This window comes from Lichtheimia ornata, assembly GCF_029851405.1.
Source record: "Lichtheimia ornata isolate CBS 291.66 chromosome Unknown scaffold00069, whole genome shotgun sequence".
NCBI lineage: Eukaryota > Fungi > Mucoromycota > Mucoromycetes > Mucorales > Lichtheimiaceae > Lichtheimia > Lichtheimia ornata.
This window is the reverse complement of record NW_026695389.1, coordinates 133,683-153,661: the sequence shown is the minus strand read 5'-3', so window position 1 is coordinate 153,661 and position 19,979 is coordinate 133,683. Positions and strand designations below refer to the sequence as shown.

Genomic DNA, 19,979 nt, shown 5'->3' with positions numbered 1-19,979 from the left:
CGTTGATTGCTGGCTACAATGCGATGTATTGCGAATGGCGAATAGATCTGATTTGAGGTAGTTATGATGATTTTGCATTGTAAAGCAACGTTATTGCCTGCTTCTACCATATCATCGTGGCCTTGGTATACAGCAAAAGAACGCATTAATTGTTGGCTACAAGGCGATGCATCGCGAATGTCGTATTGGTCCAATTTGAGCAAGGAATGGTGATTTTGCATTATAAAGCAACATTGTTGTTGTATTTGCAATGATAATTTGTCGAACGATACTGGTTGCTCGTTGACATGGAGATGGATCATGCTGCAGTGTGTAGCAAACGCCAATGTTGAAAAGAGGCATTTATAGCTTGCTTGCGGTTCACATGATTTGATTGTTCTTGCCTGCATGAACCATTTAAACGGCATGTGAACAATGAACAACTCATCCGCAATCTTGGTGTATGTTGATCACTCACGCAACGGTGTCGAGGAATGAGGATATCCATTCATATCGTCACTTTCAAGAGTAACCTTAAACATTTATTGATTGAAAGGAAGTCTTTATTCAACGATATTACTTCGCATGTAATCTAAGTTTCTCCATGGTGATTTCTAGGCTATTCGGCATCTCACTTCAAAAGATAGTTATTAGAACGCAGTTAGTGATGATGTCTTGTAATAAATAGATAATAAGGTAGCAAATTAGCTTCCATGGAAACCCATGTACTGACAAGGATGGCCATGCGAAGGCTTTGTCGTCATCCTCACCCCTACGGTGCACCACGCCTGATAACGAGGGACGCCATTGCATTTTCTATGGCATCTTCTAATACAGGTGCTGCTCGAGCCAACATGTTCGGTCTGATAAAAGGACAAAATAGCATCCCACGCCCACAGAGGCCGACCCATAAGAGCAAAAAGCAATACATGATCCCATATCTACCACAAGGACACCGAGAGACAGTCTGACTTCCAACGGCTAAGGCAGTAATCATCAAACGCAATTGATAGGGCCATGATAGGGCTGACCACACTGTCGCATATGAATCATAGCTGCCAACGATTCTTTACAGAAAAGAGCAAAGCACCATCCCGTTCTACCCATAGCAAATAAACATCCACCATATCAGTAGTAGCTGCCATCAAGCGACCTTCCTGGGTAGGCGTCATAAGAGACACATCATGCACTGCGACAAATAAATCCGGTCTTGATGAAATAGCACACACGAGGATATGCCCAAAGGTATCCGTACAGGTACTTGAGGAATGATATCCGCCATGGCACCGATAACAAAGATTGCTCAAAGATCCATCCATAAAGAGACGACTTGCAGATAGCTGAGCACTGGAGTAGTACTTGACAACAACAGCCATAAGATAATAGAAGTTGTTGCAGACTCACACAAAAGGAATGTTTAATACTTGATAACGAGAACTATCGAACGATGTAATAAGGCCTGCTGATACTGAAAGATGCCAAAGACGATGCTGCTTGATCCTAACATGGTTCACCTATAATAGATGCACCGTAAACAATCCTCCAAACATGTAAAACAATACTTAGCAATGATAGCTGCAATCCTGGGGGACTTCAATGCAAGGTGATCCATCTAGAAAGACGCATTGTCAGCAAGAATACTTCCATCTCAAAGACATTGGAATGATACGTACATGAATCTCTCAATCAGGATGCAACCAGAAATCATAGCAATAAATAAAGGCACAATGCCAAAGAATGCCAAGGTACCTGCACTGCCTACTAGCCCCTTCCCGAAGGAAGCATGGTGCCAAAACACCGGATTTAACGGTGACCTGAGCCCCTCACCAGTCGACTTTCACACCACCTGAGCCGTGGATCCGCATGCTGCAACTGCGAACAGAGGATGCGTATTTAAATTGGACTTGCCATAGCACCGTGAGCACATGTTTCCACACGAGGTGGTAAGGGCAACATGGTCTCCCCAAGACAGCACACAGTACAATAACATCCTTGACGTGCCAAGTGAAATAGCCGAGAAAAAGCCTTCTTGATCCTGTCGTTGCACATCTTCCATCGTAAGTGCACCTGCATGCGACACATCCCATAATGGATACTCTTACCTTGTGGTATTTCACAATAATATCCTTCCTTCAAATAAGAGCCGTATCTCCATGCCATCCATATCTCCATGCCAACCATATCATGATGCCGCTGCTATTCCATTGTAAAAGCTCGTTAATTCAGAGCACTTGTATTGTAGATCCAATGCTATACATACTAATGAATCTTGCCTCCAGCAATAATAGCAATAATAAAAGCGCACTGCCAAGGAATGTAGTATCCGTACTGCCTTCTAGCCTCCCATAGGAACGTGGCGTCAAAACACCGGTTTTAACGGTGACATGAAGTCCCTCCCCAGCCGACTTTAACACCACTAGCCGTGGGTCCAGCCATGTTGCCAAGAAAGACACCCATCGTCTTCCAAGTCGAGTAAAGTATAGCAGTGCAATGATGGGAAGCATATACTTTGTTCTCCACGAAAGGTCAGAGGGTGCATTTTTAAACCGAAGTCGCACCGTGAGCCCAACGTAATATCCGCGTACCACAACATGGCCTTCCCCCTTAAGACAGTACACTCCATCCCTTGACGTGCAGCCGTGATAATAGCAATATCGCCGAAAGAGAGCCTATTTCTTTCATCAGTGCACTTGAAGGTGACAAATCCTAAAATGATCACTTTACCTTGAGGTGTTCCCAATACCATTCCAAATAACCTTGTATCCATCCGATCCAGTATGTGCTGCTGCTGCTTCATTGTAAGGCTCGTTAATTAAGTGGTCCTGCATTGTAGATCCAACACCATACATACCATTGAACCAACGTACAGCGTTCTTGCTTTGAGATCAATATCTTGTTACTGTCCACAGGTACCATCATCCAACAAGTCGATCTAGCATGAACACAATGTGAGATACCAAGGAAAACCAATCTAAACGCGTTTTCTTGCCAACATACCAAAAGAGGCAGTGTAAAGAAGTGTTGTTGTGGACAACTTGGGAATGAATACACGAGACGCACCCATTAGATCTTAAAAACGAGAGAACAGCAATATACACACGAGCTTCAGCACCACAATGTCAAACTTGAATTGTAAAAGAGCTGCAGCGATTGCCGTACCTGTTGTACGGGATTGGAAGTTTGAAACATGGGTAGATTGCGCGCGTGCTTGTTGTAGTTGAAAGGGACGCCATTGACCACCGGTTCACCCATCTACGTCTTGCATTAAAGAGCATGACAGGAGTCAATGCGCTGTAGTTCGTTAATGGAGAGTGTCTCACCTTGCTTTTGTGAAATGGGAGTGGAGAAAGGTGGGGTGGACTCTTTTTGGTTCCTCTCGTCGTCCTTGATACAGCCACCCAGCTCCCCACGGTTCCTCTTGTGAATATGCACACTTGTATACCTCGATCAGTATGGATCAACTACTAGTCCCTCGTTATGTATCTCTGGCAAAAGTGACACCAGCCTTGGTTTTATGCAGCCAACAAACTCCTGAACTTGGAACATCCAATGTGTAATCCTGCATCAAATGTGGACGTGTAAATACTCAAATATGGTATGCGTGTATAAAGCAATTGTCCCTGCCATCATGGATAGCTTTCTCATCAATCGATAGCTTGTGTATGAAGAACTAACATTGCCCAAGATTATCATCACCATCCGTTTGTGCAACCTGTCAACAACATGTGTAACCTAATATATACCTCAGCAAATATCCTATATACTTGGATCAATAAAACTCGATATTGAGCGATGTCCTCATAATCGAGCTATCCGTAGTTTTACTATATACAGCAATGACACCAATAAAGTCTATACATATTGATCTTGAAGCATTTCCTTTTATTCAGATCATGATAAGGAAGAAAAACAATAATGAGTGATAGAGAGTGCGCTGTGGCGGTGCCTGTAGCAGTGATAACCAAGGAAGTGAGGTGTACACTGATTGCATGAACATGATTGTCGGGCCCTGAATCCTCGCTCTAAAAGCAGGCAAACCATGCATGTATTCTTTTCCTCACAGAAGAGGACGTGGAATCCAGTGCAATCTACATTGTGAATGAAACAAAGTGCACTTTCCATTGTTGTATCGATATGAGTACTGACAATGCTTATACACAGATACCTTGCAGCCTATGCTGTCCAATCGAATCCAGATATTGAATGCATGCCAATCGTAGTGGTATTATACAGCGTTTTTCATTGTTGCTCTCTACACGAACAGCAAGCCATCCTCAAGTGAATATAGCGTTTTGTCAGAGACGTTCTGCTAGGAGAGCAAATATTCAATCCCGGCCACTCTGGTCGATGCGCAGCATTCAGCTACGAGGTATGCCGCATGTGGAAGATCCCATTGCATCACGTAGTAGTGTCCTGGTGATAGGATTTTACAGGAATCCTTGCATGTCATACATGTTCCTTTGCAGCAAGAGGTTGAGAGGGTAATGTGAAGAAAAAAGATATCCAAGCTACAGGCCATTTGCCAACGTTATCCACTTGCATCGGATAAGGAATACAACATCCATATTTATATGGATCATCCTATGTGAGTCGTATGCAGCAACAACAAAGCGGACATGGTGGAAAAGGGCTATTGGAATGAATTCTATGGCATGTCACTGATTCACTTGAGCAATGCCCTGGTCATGTGGATATGGAGAATCAACCATTGGATGGGTGACTACATCAGCAGCAACAGTACCAGGATGACATACACTTTTATTAGATATTGATCCCCCTTTTTAGATGGTCTATTATATACGAAAAGGTGCTTCAACAAGGTATTAGCAAGGTGAATGTTGAAAAAAAACACAGAGAGGATGACTCGAGCTGCAACTATATGCTTTTTAGCCCACTTTCCATAGTGACCATTTACGCGTACAGCATATCCAATGGCGGCCTTGAATTCATGTTTCAACTCATCCTTCATTTGCAAACCGAATCGCCTTGCAAACATACAGTTGATAGTCCCCTCCAATTGGATTGATGTATAAATTACTATCGTTTTGTGCCATGGCTGCCGTGATTGGAATGCAGGAAAGAGGACCTTGCTATTTGCACCATGTCAATTTCAGCACCGACGTAGACCTGTGGCACCGAAATCAACTTTTGCAGCTGGATCACTGGAGATAGACTATGTCGAAAGTAACGAGTTAGTGTGTATGAGTAGTGAATTATCAAGCAACATAATCAGACTCTACCTTATTATAAGGATCCAATATCACAATGACAATCACGGTGCCAGGAAGCACGATGAATGACCACAAAAATCAGAGCTTATTCACAATTGCAAGAAATGGGATACATACAAAACAAACCCTTGGAATTTTGACCTTGTAAGCAATAAAAGAAGTATGGCAGAGGAAAGAGGCGTGTGGGAGCATGATGGGCGGCTACAACATTGTTTTTTATCGTGCACAGTGGGCGTGGATACTTCTGCTTGCTGGTATGATGCATGAGCTGATAAAGTGATGGGGCGTATATACCAGGATTACGTCTGAAGAGCCTAGGTATAATGTTTGTCTATGCATTCATTGACCGAAATACGGCAGGTGATAAAATCTATCAATGAAATTAAAGCAGTCATCAAGTGAACTTTTCCGCCATTCATGCGAAAGTATCCTGTCACGCATTATGCAAGACATACTAAGAATTTAAAGACTTCCAAGTACCCACTATTAAACCGCTCCCCAATAGCAAATAGCGTGTCGGTATTGAGTTCAACCAATATACACATATGCATTACTTCAAAGGTAAGTGATAAGCCATTCGCACAAAAAAAAACCGAAAGTTTACAAGCGGGCAATTGGAGCCGATTATATATAGATAAGAGAGGTGTAGTAGCATGATGGATAGGGATTGTGTAAGTATGACAACATTTTTATCGTTTACGCTTTTTGACTGGTTGAAAAGCACCATAATCTTGCTCAATGGATGGAGCATCTGGTGAGAGTGGAGCAGGTCTACTGACAGCCGCAGATGAAGTTGAATGATGGTGATGAAGATACTGAGCGGTAGAAGTAGCAGTCGTAGTAGTGGTGGTAGTAGTGGTAGCAGGAGGTGCGGGAGGAGGTACCATTTCTGGGTGTTGCTCATGTGGATGATAACCCGAAGAAGGAGCCGACAGATTGTGAATAGATGGAAGCCGAATATCATATTCTGATATCCTTTGTTGTTGTTGCTGTTGTTGTGGAGGAGGAGGAGGAGGAGGAACATATGAAGACGATGGATGCTGGTGGTGGTGGTGATGATACGAATGATGAAGATGTTGTATAGATTGTGGAGGCGAAGATGGTTGACGAATGGAATGTTGTTGTTGCAAAGAATTCGGTGGTGAAGAGGCGGATGAGTTTGAAGAACTTGATGAAGGTCGCTGAGTAGTAGCAGTAGGAGGAGGAGGAGTAGAAGCAACTACGACATTGCCTCCACTACCAGTGCCAGTAGTATTGTTAAGAAATTGGTGCACCATTGCAGGATCAAGGTCCGGTGGATTGTGCTGTGATGACTGCAGAATCATCCGAAGCATATCCTCGATCGTTTTGAGTCGTTCCTCAATTGATTCCAATGCCGCCTTATTGAGATGGCTACGTTTGTCGTCTCCGTGGTGTTGTGTAGCAGATGGATAAATGCATGCAACTCCAGACTTTTCGCAGCTGCGACAAGGTTGCTCACCATTGCACTTTGTCTTTTTACGTCGACATTCACCGCAAGCACTTACAATCTTGGCGCGCTTTTTCCGTGGCTGTTGTTGCTGGTGTTGCTGATGTTGCGGGTCTATAGCTTGATGAGGAATAGCGGTAGATGGAGGAGTATGCTGTTGGTCATGGAGATCATCGCCTGGCATGACGGATAATAAAAGAGCAGGTACAATAAGTTGAAAAAGGTGTCCCAAAAAAAAAAAGAAAGAACAAGTATAGAATATAAAGAGTGGAACGTGTCAGAGATGATCGGGCTGGCGACGCAAATAAGAAGGAAAGGAAAGGTATGTTAGTGCGGACAACGAGGCGGGCCAAAGTTGTTTTGAATGGTTGCAATAGGCCAATCCTCATTGGTTGATGCCATTCTATTGTATCACGTATTCAGTCGATCCCTCCCATTCATGTTGTTCACAAGCATCCTATATACATAAAATCCCTGTGTTTTCTATGCAATTGCTTTACTGTTGCTTTTTCGATCAGTAGGCATATTCAGCTTTGATAATAAAGACCAATGACACGCACGTATCGGATATCCTGGTATGACCAAATACGTAGCAATACCGACAATAGATAATAATAGAAGTTGACAGGCATGAAGCGCTCGTGTTCAGCCACAATTACTTCAAGGATAATGGACCACCTATTATTTGTGGTTAGAGTCTTCGCGACGCCACCAACACCGCTAATGTATGCGCGTGATGCTTGGCATCGTCGCACAACATTGCATGTGGGGAATGACTGCTTGTGGCTCATTATCGTGCCCAGTCGCCACTCGCGCCACGATTGCCTGATTTGCGTTGTCCTCCGCTGCTGTATAACGGGGTTATTACATGATTGTATGTGCCCTCGATTGAACAAAAAGATAGTGGGTCCATGCCGGGTAATGATGCACGGCGGCACGAAGACGGATGCTGCCACTAAGACAATGTGTTGATGTTATGTGCACGTGCTGTTGAATATTCCCAGTGACGTGATGTGGGTACTGATTAACCTCCAGAGGCAATCAACGAATAAGAAAGAGACGTGGGGTGGAAAAATACGTTTCGACAAAAGAGACTCTTCTTGTTATGGCCCGATGCGAATACGTGTCATGGTGAAAGTGGTAATGATACGTGCTTTACGAATACGCCATATGCACCCACAAAGCAATACCATTGACCGTGATATCCTTTTTAAGGTTACATGCTCACCAAATTTATTTCATAAAGAATACGACTACACTAACACCTACAGCGAAATGATAATGCTGAATATCTACTTGTATATCGATCCCAAGAGCTATCTTACCATACCCTTTCTTCTCCATCCAGGTATATTCCATATTATTAAGCTGCATACCAAATCCAATCCTCCTTGAACGAGAATTGTCTCCCACGAATGACTCATAACAAAGAGACGAATGCTGACTGTAAATGACGAAGAAGGAATGTTGACAAGGAATAAAAGTGAGGCTTTGCTATCATTGAGTACAGGTGCTGTAAATAAGAAGCATAGTTAAATGGAAGCGCCCACCTTGTCGAGACGTCATTAATAAAAGATGCAAAGGACTACCTGTATGTGTTGAACGCAGGATGTCTGATGATAGTATACACTGATATAAGAGCAAGACGAATTCAGCGTGCGTGTTTTTAAAACAAATGTTGTTGTTACTAATGTATTGGGTATCATAAATGGATGCATTGCTTAGTGGTTATCCTCATTATCTCTGGAATACTGCATTACAAGTGAAGAAAGAGGCCGATCACCGATCGATGCAGGAGCAGGTGACTGTACTCGTTGAAGCATATCCGTGGAGCCAAGCATACCTAATTGGTCCATAATACGACGATGTACCGATTGGATGTCTCCTTCCAAGATTTGAAGTCGAGTTGAATAGGGCGGTAGATGTAATAAGTGATCAGCAAATTCTCTAGTAAGTTGTGCTTCTGTCATATTTGAATGGTCAACACGCGCAGAAGGTAGTGAAGATGATGATGATTGATTATAAGTTTCCATGGTAAGATTGGCAGCAGTGGACAAAATACTCGGCAATTCTATATCGAATGTCCATTTCGTTAGTTTACAGACATCCTCGTAAATGTGAAACTTAGACATACTAACCATCCGTAATAAATGAAGGCAATGTCATATTGCTATCAGCCCCCAAAGCTGAGCGTGCTGACAAAAACTGATCAAGCAACGATGCAGTAAACTCGAGTTGACATAGTAGATCTTCCTTCTCGTCAAAACGCTGCTGCACCAACCTATCCAAATCATCCACCGGAGCAACCGCCTCATCAACTACATCATTGTGTCTTCGTCGAAGTCGTCTAGGCAACATTTCCGCACGTCGTGCCCCTAATGTGGCTCTAGTTCGTCGATGGCTTGTCCCGTTGGCAGGCAATGGATGGCTTCTACTCGATGGCCGTAAGGTAGTACGCAGCGAATCCAGTCGCTGATCTGTCCCATGTCGAATTCGTTCAGTGCTATTCCTTGTACGTCTTTCCTCTCGAGGTCTCCAATACGGCAAGCCCATTGTTTAAATCAATATCCAAAAAAGATGATTTAGGACTGTGGCATCACCAAAAAAAATAGTCGTCAAAACCCCGATCTTGTGGTGAGGTGCAAATACCTAGTGAATGACTTTCCCGTCAGCTATAATAAAAGCATGCCGTCTTTTGAGACGTGTATTATGTTCATCTTCACAGCAGTAGACCATATGATACATTTATTGAAATAGATGAACCCCCTCCTTCTTCATGCACAACACCAGGCCTGTGCTACTAGTTTTTGCTCCTGTTTCATTATTGCATATGTCACATCATCATATGTATTATTCAATCGTCTTCAATAGATGTACATTTCAAACGTCTCTTTTTGACTCACACACAATCTTTGGCAATATAGCTTTCCTTTCGTTCCTCTCGAAAATGACCAATCTCGTCACTGTGATTGGCCTTCGCTTGATAGGGCAGTTGAATTAGTAAGCAGGGGGAAACAGGTTGCGCCAATACATATATCCACAGTAACATTCATCTAACGAGTACATCTCAACAAATTAGAAATCAAAATGAGATAACTTAAAAAGTAATGAAAACGAGGGTCACATGAGTGGTAGATATCCAAATGCTCGACCGCCACTGATGATTGGGCAACGGAACAACTAGGAGGGGAAAGCTTTATTCAGCTGTGCTGTATAATTTCGCTTTTGTTTCTCTTTCAGTTGAACAAATACCACAGAGAATGATAGCTTCAAGAATAGTCATTGCGGCAACACGAGTTACAAGTCGCTTGAATCGTTTGCAATTACAAAGATCTTTTGCCACACAGCGTCTTTTGCAACCTACTTGGCAACAGCGTCCTGCACTTAGTGTACGCCCATTGATTCCGGCGTTGACGCAGCAAGGTACATAGTGGTATCATACAAGATACTAGTTTCAAGTTCTTTCTAATGCCGGATAAATAGTACGCAGCATGTTTATTCAGACCGAGCAAACCCCAAATACCGAGTCCCTCAAGTTCATCCCTGGCGTAGAGGTCCTTGGCAATGGTACAGCCGAATTTTTGGATGTGCGTAGCTCAATGCAGTCGCCCTTGGCCAAACAACTCTTTCAAATCGATGGCATCGTAGGAGTATTTCTTGGACCAGACTTTATTACAATTTCCAAGGACCCAAACGCTGAATGGCAATTGATGAAGCCTGACATCTATGCAGCAATCATGGATCATTTTGCGTCAGGCCAGCCAATTATGTACAATGAGGGAGATCTTGCTGAGAGTGATACAGCAATTCATCCAGATGATTCAGAAGAGGTGCAGATGATCAAAGAACTTTTGGATACGCGTATTCGACCGGCTATTCAAGAAGATGGTGGCGATATTGAGTATTGCGGATTTGAAGGTGGCATTGTGAAGCTTAAGCTCAAGGGCAGTTGCCGTGGCTGCGACAGCTCAGTCGTTACACTCAAGAACGGAATCGAGAATATGCTTATGCACTATATCCCAGAAGTAGAAGGTGTGGAGCAAGTTATTGACGAGAATGAGGCCGTTGCACTACAGGAATTCGACAAACTCGAAAAGAAGCTTGGCGAGAAATAAAGCGCTTTTCCGTTTAAATAGAATGGGGATGTTGCTCCTTTGTAAATATACAGGATTTGACGTAGCTGACAAGTAAACTGAAATACATCATTTTATCATCCCTGTAAATCATTGTGCTATTGTTTCAAACACACATAATCACGTCAAGTAACATGTACCTCGGATACTGCCATCCAAATGAGCTTATCCACTCTTTCAATTACACTTGCTTAGTATTCCTTTTCGCTCACTTTATCTTTACATTACGCGATTTTCATTACAAACCCAATGGCCCATCCTATCCACAAACAGTAAACGCATTTACTTTCGTATGGGTTTTATTGTTGGAGTGGATAACAGGGTGCACTTTCGGCACTACAGAAAAAGTAAGCGGCATTCGCTGGCAATAGAAAGAGTGTTGTGCAAAATAGCCAAGTCCGAGATGCGTGCGTGTGTTCAATTTTCGACTGCGCTCATTAAAACACGCGCTCCTCTGGGGACGCGTCTCTTTTTCCTGCTTGTCACTCGTCACACCATGAAATCTGCAGCTAGTCAACGACGCAAGACCAGTCGCAGTATCTACAAGTTCTTTACAAAGCTCAATGGTCTTCACCTGCAAAGCGATGCTGCAAGTTTTCTCGAAAAGCACTTTGAAGATCAGCCCGACATTGACGAAGCATTGTCCCAGTTAGCTAAAGCCTACAAAAAACAGTTCACAGGTACTTTTTGGTCGATCGAGTGAACACTGAGGATATACCATATAGCATATCCCTCAACGAACATTAATCTTATTTAAATAGACGAGAACATGTTCGTGAAGAAAAATGACTTGGAGAGTTTGATAACTTCTTTAAACAATGTTACACCATCTCGCATTGAAAATGATATCAACAGCGGCATTCAGGATATGACAATCGATGACGGGCCGATCGACATTACACAACATTTCCACGTAGTCAACGCCTTTGACATGCCGAGAATGTATTATGACATTCGTCGCAAAGGATTTGTCAAGTATGAAATTGCAATATCGTTGTGGTACGACCGCTAATATCATTGTTCAAAAGATATGCGACAACGCCTTCCTTGATGTCTACACCCAAAGAGAAAAGTGAACTTTACAGGGATCGACTCCAGCTTGTGAAACAACGAGTGTTGCGCGATGAGCACTTTGATCAGTCATCATCATCACAGACGATAGATCCAGATTCGAGTTCATATCTCAAGGTATCGCCAAATAGAACCCAGATGAATCATCCATTCAACCTCTCCTCTCTTTATTTAGATTACACCTATAAAGGCACTGATTGGACGCGATCGTGAACACTTTTTACTGTTTGGCATGTTGACCCAGTTGGAAGATGGCAAAGTTTTCTTGGAGGATGAAGATGCCAACGTGCAACTCGATTTATCACAATGTGTAAGGGGAAACTCACTTGGATATTTCTTTATCTTTTATTAACCAGGTCAACGCAGGCATATACATCAGGTTTTTTTACCGATCACACCTTTGTGCTAGTCGAAGGCTTGTACGGCGACGACCACGTTTTTCATGTATATGAAATGGGCTTTCCACCTGCTGAACCACGTACCACATCTGAGTAAGTGCAAGAATGTCACAACATCTTGGATATAACTCTCATCTCTGTATGTAGGAATTTCACGCATGTCGATTTCCTTGATTTACAAAAGCCGACTATTGACAAGCACCGACTAAAAGCCGAGGAGGAATCAAATGAAGATGTTTTCTTTGCTATCATATCAGATGTTCACCTAGATGAGCCTATGGTAAGATGCAAAAAGGGGAGGAAGCTATCTAGTCTTACATTATATTTCAAATAGGTTATTCCATCACTTCGCCGTGTCTTTGAACGTTATTCAAGCACACGAATTCCTTTGGCCTTCATACTGATAGGAAACTTTAGTCGACAAGCCTTTAGTTATACGGGACAAAATACTGGACCATATAAAGGTAATGCATCATGCACTATTGAAATAACAATGAATTGACCATCTATATTTTTAAACAGATAGCTTTACAGTGCTGGCAGACCTGATATTTGAATTTCAAGAAATAGCCAGCAATTCGTATTTCATTTTCGTGCCTGGCTGTCGAGATCCATGGGGAGGCCTTAGTTTGCCCCAGCCTGCTTTACCTGAATTTCTTACAAGTCGTGTACAACATAAAGTGCGGCGAGCTATATTTACTTCCAACCCATGTCGGTGAGTGCAGATAAAATCAATCAAGGAAATGCGCCTGTATTGAAGCACGTGAATAGTATTCGGTACTGTACCCAGGACATTGTGGTGTACAGGGAGGATCTCTTCAACGCACTCTCAAGAAACGCTCTTTTAGCGCCAAGGTTGGAAGAAGACGAAGAACCTTCAAAACATGTAATGTATGTATATTTGTGATCCTGCATTTTTCTCATTCGATATCTAGTTGATACGCACAATCATCGACCAAGGCCATCTCTCACCATTACCCCTCACGAAAAGGCCTATCTATTGGGCTTACGATCATAGTATGCGACTATATCCCTTACCACACGCTGTGAGTTATGACGAGTATGCGATGGCGGCTCCAATTGATACAAGTTTTTATTTTAGCTGATCCTGGCAGACGAATGTGAAACCTTTGGTGTTACGTATCAAGGCACACACTGTCTCAATCCGGGAAGTTTTCCTAATTCATCCTTCTCATGGAGAGAATATTTTCCAGCAAAACAAACGTCAGAAAAATGGTAAGGCCTGCTATGCTTTATGACACACATGTAGTCTCAATGCTAAACCATTGCTTTCGCCGTAGCACATTATAAACCTTCAAATAGTCTCCATACAAATCATCTAATGTACATCGTATCACATCAGTATAAAAAGTAGCGCATCATCAACTATTCTTCACTACCGTTGACTATCTTTTTGATTATGGGATGACGACAGAAAATGGTATAGGGTCAGTACTAACCGATAATGAATAATTGGATCAACTTCGACAATGAATGACAAAAGTAGGTGCTTTGCTGTCATGCGAATGTTACATCTTGACCCTGAAATTTTCTCTCATGTACCATTTTCACATGGCTAACTTTGCTCGTGCACCTGACCTACTTCACTCAATCAAGAACTGCATGACATGTTACGTGATATCACGTTGATTGCACTCTTCAATTAGGCACGTAATAACGGTTTTTATTCCCATTTCAAGCTATAGTATCTCGTACATGAAATTTTTAAAGTGGGCTGATTTCCCGATTCCCTGAACATGAATACCAAAGATTACACCTGAACAAGCCATTAGATACGATCTTCCCATTGCTACATGCTTTACCTGTAAAACCTGTAGAGAGCTCCCTAGTATCCACGGTGCCAATATTATGCCAATCTTGTGAACCGCCAAATGAGTACATGAAGTTATAGTTTCGTTCGTCGGCTTTGATGGCCAGCTTGATCCACGATTCTTTTGGTAGAGGGATTCTTTCACCTGAAAATAGTATATGGTTATCAGCCACCCCCACTGAGGCGTGATGGAGAGGATCCAAATAGGCGACTAACGCAGCATAATCGGCATTTGTGTCTAGTTCCAAATCCACAGTGACACGGCAGCGGATATGGCATTGGCGGATGCCCACCAGGCTGCTGGATTGCATTTCAGATGCAAGGTTTGCTGTAGACCCCGATATTTTACATCCATGATACACACCATCGATGTCTGTTAGATCAGTCAGCTGATATTTTTGCATATCGGGGATACGAAGCCAAAGCCATTCGATTCCCCAACCGTGTACTCTACTGCCAAACTTGCATAAATTTTTCGAAGTACCAAGTGCTGCTGCAATATTAGGACCATGGTATTCCTTGGGTGCAAAAGCTTTGATGGGTCTCTGTACAAAAGGCCATTCTCCGCTCCAATCGACAGGTGCAAGGAAAGTTTCACGACCTATTGGGAAACGCTCGCCATCGTATACGCGGGAAGCTAAAAATACGATCCACCAGTTGCCCACGGTGTCTTGAAAGAAATCAGCATGGCCGGTACATTGAACCAATTCGTCTGGTAAGTCGTGGTGGCTCAAAATTGGGTTGACAGGACAAGCTTCCCATTCATCCTCGGGTGCATCGATACTTTTAGCCCGTGCCATTGCAACTCGGTGACCAGCCTCTGTACCACCTAAAAAGAGATGTTAGCTTCACATTGGTAATAAACAGTTTTTTTTTTCAAATTTCTACCTTCAGCAATCACTAGATAGTACCAGCCATCTTTGTACAATACATGAGGAGCTTCAGGTGCTTTTTCACCGGTACCAGACCAGATTCTGCGTGGTTCCGTAACATGACCGGTTCTGAGATCAATCTTACTTTGAGATATTTCTTTACGTATACGATGATAGAAAGACCCTTGAACATAGGCATGGTCTTTGTCAAAAATGAAAAGCGACGTGTCATATCCGGGGTAGTCAAAGAAAATAGGGTCTGACCAAGGACCTTTGGGACTTGTTGCAGTAACGAAGAAGTTCTTCCATCGTTGGAAGTCGTTGTATGCCTTGTCAACGAATACCATAGTTGTAACCATATAGAATACACCATCATGATACCGCAACGTGGGAGCCCAAATGCCGCCGTTGATCAATGTCTTATCTAAACCTGGAACCAACTCAGGGCGGTCGAGCACATTGCCTGATTGGGCATATATGAGTCCCACATATTGGGATGTCTACTCTGTTGGTTTGAGGCTTACCAATATGTTCCCAGTTGACAAGATCCTGAGAATGGTAGATGGGTACACCTGGAAAATACTGAAATGTGCTCGTGACCAAGTAATAATCATTTTCAACACGGCAAATTGAAGGGTCTGGATTGAAGCCAGGAATGATGGGATTGTTGTAAGTCATTGGTGCCGGACGGGTTTAGTAAAGTGAAAGAAAGCAAAATGTAGACATGTGCTCTGCATTCGAGTTTATCTACGACTTTTTTTTTTAGGTTTGGGAGCAATGTGCACGGACAAAAATGTCGGACATTAGGAACTACCTGTGTATTTCCTAAAGCCCGAGCAATGCTTTTCCCCACGGGGAAGTGGACTCGTTCGGACAAAAAAACGGGAATCGGAGCGATGTCACATTACTGGATATATCAATCTTGTTGTGATATGGTTTTGAAACTATATAAGCCTTGCGTATCTCTCCAGTTATCCTTTTTTTTGGCGACTGTACCATCATTCTTACACAAGAATATTACATGACTATCATTACCCGAAAACGATTCCTTACATACACCTATGGGGTCATTACCGCGTTATGCATGTTCATCAATGGTTACGATGCCTGTAAGTTGAAAATAAGCCCTTCCAAACATCCGAAATGGTTCTTACATACTCGATGAAACAAAACTAGCTGTCTTTAACAATCTTCAGGGGATCCACAGCTTTATGGATTATATGGGCCTTGATGGGCAGAACCCGGCGGATCAGAGTATGATTGGTGCAGTCACATCATGCTATATGGCAGCTACGATTGTCGCAGGCCTTCTTCTATCACCTCCAATCTCGCATTACCTCGGTCGCCGTGCTACCATTTTTGCTGGCTGCCTCGTTGTGATTATCGCCTCTCTTATCCAGAGTATGTATTTTGAATGTCTATGTGTACATTGATCTAATTACTTCGCTAGCATTTTCAACCAATATCGCAGGTATACGTCACCTTTGCTACTCAATGGAATAGTGAAGTCTAAATATTTTGTGTAGCATTTATCGGAGGGCGAATCGTACTTGGAATCGGTCAAGGAATTGCATTGCCAGCTGGACCCGTCTTCATGAGTGAGATTTGTCCCCCTGAAGTGCGTGGTCGCATGATTTCCTTTTGGCAAATGATGTAGGTCAACTTTGAAAAGTTTTGCTAAAGTTGTAACCACGTACATATTATAGGTACTCTGTCGGTGCCCTCGTTGTATCCTATACTGCTGTTGGCACCGAGAGCAACACAGGGCTTGGGCTATGGCAGTGGAAAACAATCACTCTGCTGCAGGCACTTATCCCCTTGGTTTGTGGTATAGCAATTTGGCTTTGCCCCGAATCTCCACGTTGGCTGGTCCAAAAAGGCAAGATCGAAAAAGCAAAAAGAGCCCTTTTGCGTGTTCGGGAGGAAAATGAAGTGGAAGAGGAAATAGAAGCAGTACGTTTCCATCATATTGAGATATTTTTGTTGTCTCTTGATAACATCTGCTTTGTTATAGATCCAAACTGCCATCAAATGGGAACAAGAGAATACGTCTAACTCACTCAAGGATTTATGGAGAGAAAAAAGCATCCGCAAGAGACTGTGTAAGTCCCAAGGATATCTCAGCGATCAACTTTTTAATCGTTGTGAATTATAGTGCTCGGCTCGATTATTAATTTTGGACAACAGCTCACTGGTCAATCAATGATGAACAACTATTCGACCAAAGTCTATCAGACAGTTTTCGCCAGCGACTCGACTATTTTGTTGATCAATGCTCTGAACTATACCTTTGGCATTCTCTTCACCCTTACTTGCACGTTCTTCTCCGATCGTATGGGTCGCAAATCGATGCTGGTCATAGCTGGTATCGGTCAAGGTTTGATGCTTCTCATTGCAGCTACCGTGTATCTAACTACACCAGCTACATATGATGATGAAGGCAATTCTCTAAAGTCCACTGGTGTTGGTGTTGCCTTGGTGCTCGTAATGTTCCTGTTCACTTTCTTTTACAAGCCAGGCTGGGGTGCCACTGTATGGATCTACACATCTGAAATCTTCCCTATGAGCGTACGTGCCATGGCTGTGTCAATTTGTACTAACGTTCAAAACACATCAAACTTGGTTATGGGACAGGCTTTCCCACCAATGTTTACATGTAAGTGGTATGCTTCAAAAGTTGCAAGTGTGTCCTAACATGATGGTTGTCTAGCTATGGGATTCTACTCATTCTACGTATGGATGGGTTGTGATTTTGTACTTGCAGCGCTTGTATGGTTCTTCTATCCCGAAACAAAAGGCGTTCCACTTGAAGAAATGGACCAGCTTTTTGGTAATACTTCAAAGACTGAAGCGGTAACGCGTTATCATGCAGAAGACGATATCCCGTACAAAGATGAAAAATCGGCGTAACATTCGATTTGGCTGGTCCATTTCCATCAAAACCCTCTTATCCCACGTGTTTAATCTCCAATTGTGTCATAATCGAGAACATCTATCGTACTATTATACTACAATAAAATGTAAGGAAACCATTTGATATGCATGCATTGACATCACTTGAGACACCACCTATGCATATACATGTATGCTTATAGTAATTAGCACTCACTCGCAGCAAAAAGATCCTTGTATTACCTCCAAGAACTGGATAGCGGCATGAACAACGAAAAAAATGACTAGCGTGTGTAATTTAATACTGTGGCAAAGATGGATCAAAATCTTTCTAAACGAATAGCGTCTCGTGGAAGATGATTAAAAGCAGTGGTTGATGGTGTCGTCGAAGTAAGCATTATTGTGGTAGCAGCGTTATTTTGCGATTCTCGCGAAATTGCAAACAAGGCAGGTGGTTCTATATTGTCGGGTATTCCGAGATGCTGATGTTGGTTCCCCGCGAAAAAGTTGAGAACTGACAAAACATATTGACCCGCGTGCTTGAATGTCTCAACAAATAAGTTACTCGATCCTATGAATGATTTAATATGTGAATAACATATCTCATGTCTTGGTTTTTGCTGTCTACTATCAACCAACCATTAATGTGCTGATCTCTCCTCGTATTACTGCTGCTTGACGTTCTCATGTTCTCCGCTGCTCGATCATGCCTCAAAGATTCCCAGGTTCCATTATGTTTACGCAGTTCACTCATGCTGTTGAGAGCACATCCGAATGAGCAAAGCTCGAAACGGATAGGCGCCATCGTTTTCTGTGTGCCGAGTCTAACTGTGTAACCAATGTGGATATCGCTTCTAGAATACCATTGACCACATTTATCGCACTGTCTAGCTGAAGCGATAACCTCCATGCGTAGGATTGGTGATATGCTTTTGGGAATAGCCGCTTCAAGATAGCTAAAGGCATACTCGGGATACAAATCCAATTGTGAATGATAGTGTCCAAGGGAATGCTCTAAGCAGATGCCTGGTAGATCCTCGATAGCCGATGGCAGACGTTGCAACTTCCCGTACCCCCTATTTAAAAGTACACGGATTGCAATTTCACGGAGTGATAAAATGCATGTAGTATCATGGCGATAACTATCACATGACTCCAATTGACGTTTTGCACTGTTGTCACCATCAAATGCTTCCGGTGTGTTGTCAGTGTTTGGATCGGTTCTTGCAGAGTAACAGTTGTTTGGGAGATTTTCGTGAATAATGCCATTTACTGATTCGAGAGATAAATTCTCTCCCAATAACAAGGTTCGCAAAGATCCTCCTTGATCTGCATCTGTGCGAGTTCGAACTTGACATGAGGGAGGGCACGGATGCATTTGAAATGCTGCCATAGGTACAGCTATCTCAGGATTGCTTATGACATCCGATAAAGGCGACATCATCAAGAGGGAGGCAGGTAAATATCGCAGTTGATTGCGTCGTATATCCAACTTTTGCAGCTTGTACATACGTGAAAATAAACGTGGAGGCAAGTATTTTAGGCGGTTTTGGACAAGTCCCAATTTGACTAAGCGCGTCAAGTTTGATAAAGTTACCGGTAGATATCTGAGTCTGTTGTCATTAAGGTTGAGCCATTCGACATGAGTAAGGCGGCCAATTTCGGGTGGGAGTTCTTCAAGCACATTGATGGCGAGATTAAGTCGCCGTAGTTTTCGTTCTCCCAAGCGCATAAAGAAATCTCCACTGAGGCTAACGATATGGCAAGTATGAATATCAAGACTGACCAAATACTTGTAACCAACGCTAAGGAAATCCGATGGTATCCGCCGCAATGGATTGCCCGATAAATATAAGTGGGTGAGTTGTTCCGGTGGATGATAGATTAATGTATGCGGGATATGATCAATTTCGTTGAAACTAAGATTGAGCGTGTGCAAACTATCCGGGAATATGAAATCGTGTGTGATGCCTTGGAGCTGGTTTTTCTGTACCAATAGAATCTGCAGGTTTTTTAACCCTTGTATTACAGAAGGAATATCTACATTCATGCAGGCAACTTAAAACTTGAAGTTTGCAGTGTAATTGCAGCAACAAACCTTTGA

General features: G+C 42.8%; 7 protein-coding genes across 7 annotated transcripts; 3 read left to right on the top strand and 4 right to left on the bottom strand.

Annotated features, from left to right (window-relative positions):
• Positions 1-5,899: 5,899 nt before the first annotated feature.
• O0I10_010422 (uncharacterized protein) lies at positions 5,900-6,862 on the bottom strand (the record flags this gene model as incomplete). Its single annotated transcript, XM_058490403.1, has 1 exon — positions 5,900-6,862. The coding sequence occupies one exon, from the start codon at positions 6,860-6,862 to the stop codon at positions 5,900-5,902; it is 963 nt and encodes a 320-aa protein (XP_058338887.1).
• A 1,537-nt stretch (positions 6,863-8,399) lies between these two features.
• On the bottom strand, positions 8,400-9,231 carry O0I10_010421 (uncharacterized protein; the record flags this gene model as incomplete). Its single annotated transcript, XM_058490402.1, has 2 exons — positions 8,400-8,749; positions 8,817-9,231. 2 exons carry the CDS (start codon positions 9,229-9,231, stop codon positions 8,400-8,402), a joined length of 765 nt encoding a protein of 254 aa, XP_058338886.1.
• A 707-nt stretch (positions 9,232-9,938) lies between these two features.
• Positions 9,939-10,793, top strand: O0I10_010420 (uncharacterized protein; the record flags this gene model as incomplete). The annotated part of the gene is made up of 2 exons (XM_058490401.1): positions 9,939-10,101; positions 10,162-10,793. The coding sequence occupies 2 exons, from the start codon at positions 9,939-9,941 to the stop codon at positions 10,791-10,793; spliced, it is 795 nt and encodes a 264-aa protein (XP_058338885.1).
• A 514-nt stretch (positions 10,794-11,307) lies between these two features.
• Positions 11,308-13,520, top strand: O0I10_010419 (uncharacterized protein; the record flags this gene model as incomplete). The annotated part of the gene is made up of 11 exons (XM_058490400.1): positions 11,308-11,491; positions 11,573-11,786; positions 11,840-11,999; positions 12,058-12,192; positions 12,249-12,373; positions 12,428-12,560; positions 12,615-12,744; positions 12,803-12,995; positions 13,052-13,166; positions 13,216-13,326; positions 13,383-13,520. The coding sequence occupies 11 exons, from the start codon at positions 11,308-11,310 to the stop codon at positions 13,518-13,520; spliced, it is 1,638 nt and encodes a 545-aa protein (XP_058338884.1).
• Positions 13,521-13,980: 460 nt separating this feature from the next.
• O0I10_010418 (uncharacterized protein) lies at positions 13,981-15,661 on the bottom strand (the record flags this gene model as incomplete). The annotated part of the gene is made up of 4 exons (XM_058490399.1): positions 13,981-14,057; positions 14,104-14,940; positions 15,000-15,446; positions 15,508-15,661. 4 exons carry the CDS (start codon positions 15,659-15,661, stop codon positions 13,981-13,983), a joined length of 1,515 nt encoding a protein of 504 aa, XP_058338883.1.
• A 343-nt stretch (positions 15,662-16,004) lies between these two features.
• On the top strand, positions 16,005-17,893 carry O0I10_010417 (uncharacterized protein; the record flags this gene model as incomplete). Its single annotated transcript, XM_058490398.1, has 7 exons — positions 16,005-16,092; positions 16,160-16,384; positions 16,510-16,636; positions 16,690-16,936; positions 16,998-17,085; positions 17,139-17,639; positions 17,694-17,893. 7 exons carry the CDS (start codon positions 16,005-16,007, stop codon positions 17,891-17,893), a joined length of 1,476 nt encoding a protein of 491 aa, XP_058338882.1.
• Positions 17,894-18,446: 553 nt separating this feature from the next.
• Positions 18,447-19,607, bottom strand: O0I10_010416 (uncharacterized protein; the record flags this gene model as incomplete). The annotated part of the gene is made up of 1 exon (XM_058490397.1): positions 18,447-19,607. One exon carries the CDS (start codon positions 19,605-19,607, stop codon positions 18,447-18,449), a length of 1,161 nt encoding a protein of 386 aa, XP_058338881.1.
• Positions 19,608-19,979: the final 372 nt, after the last annotated feature.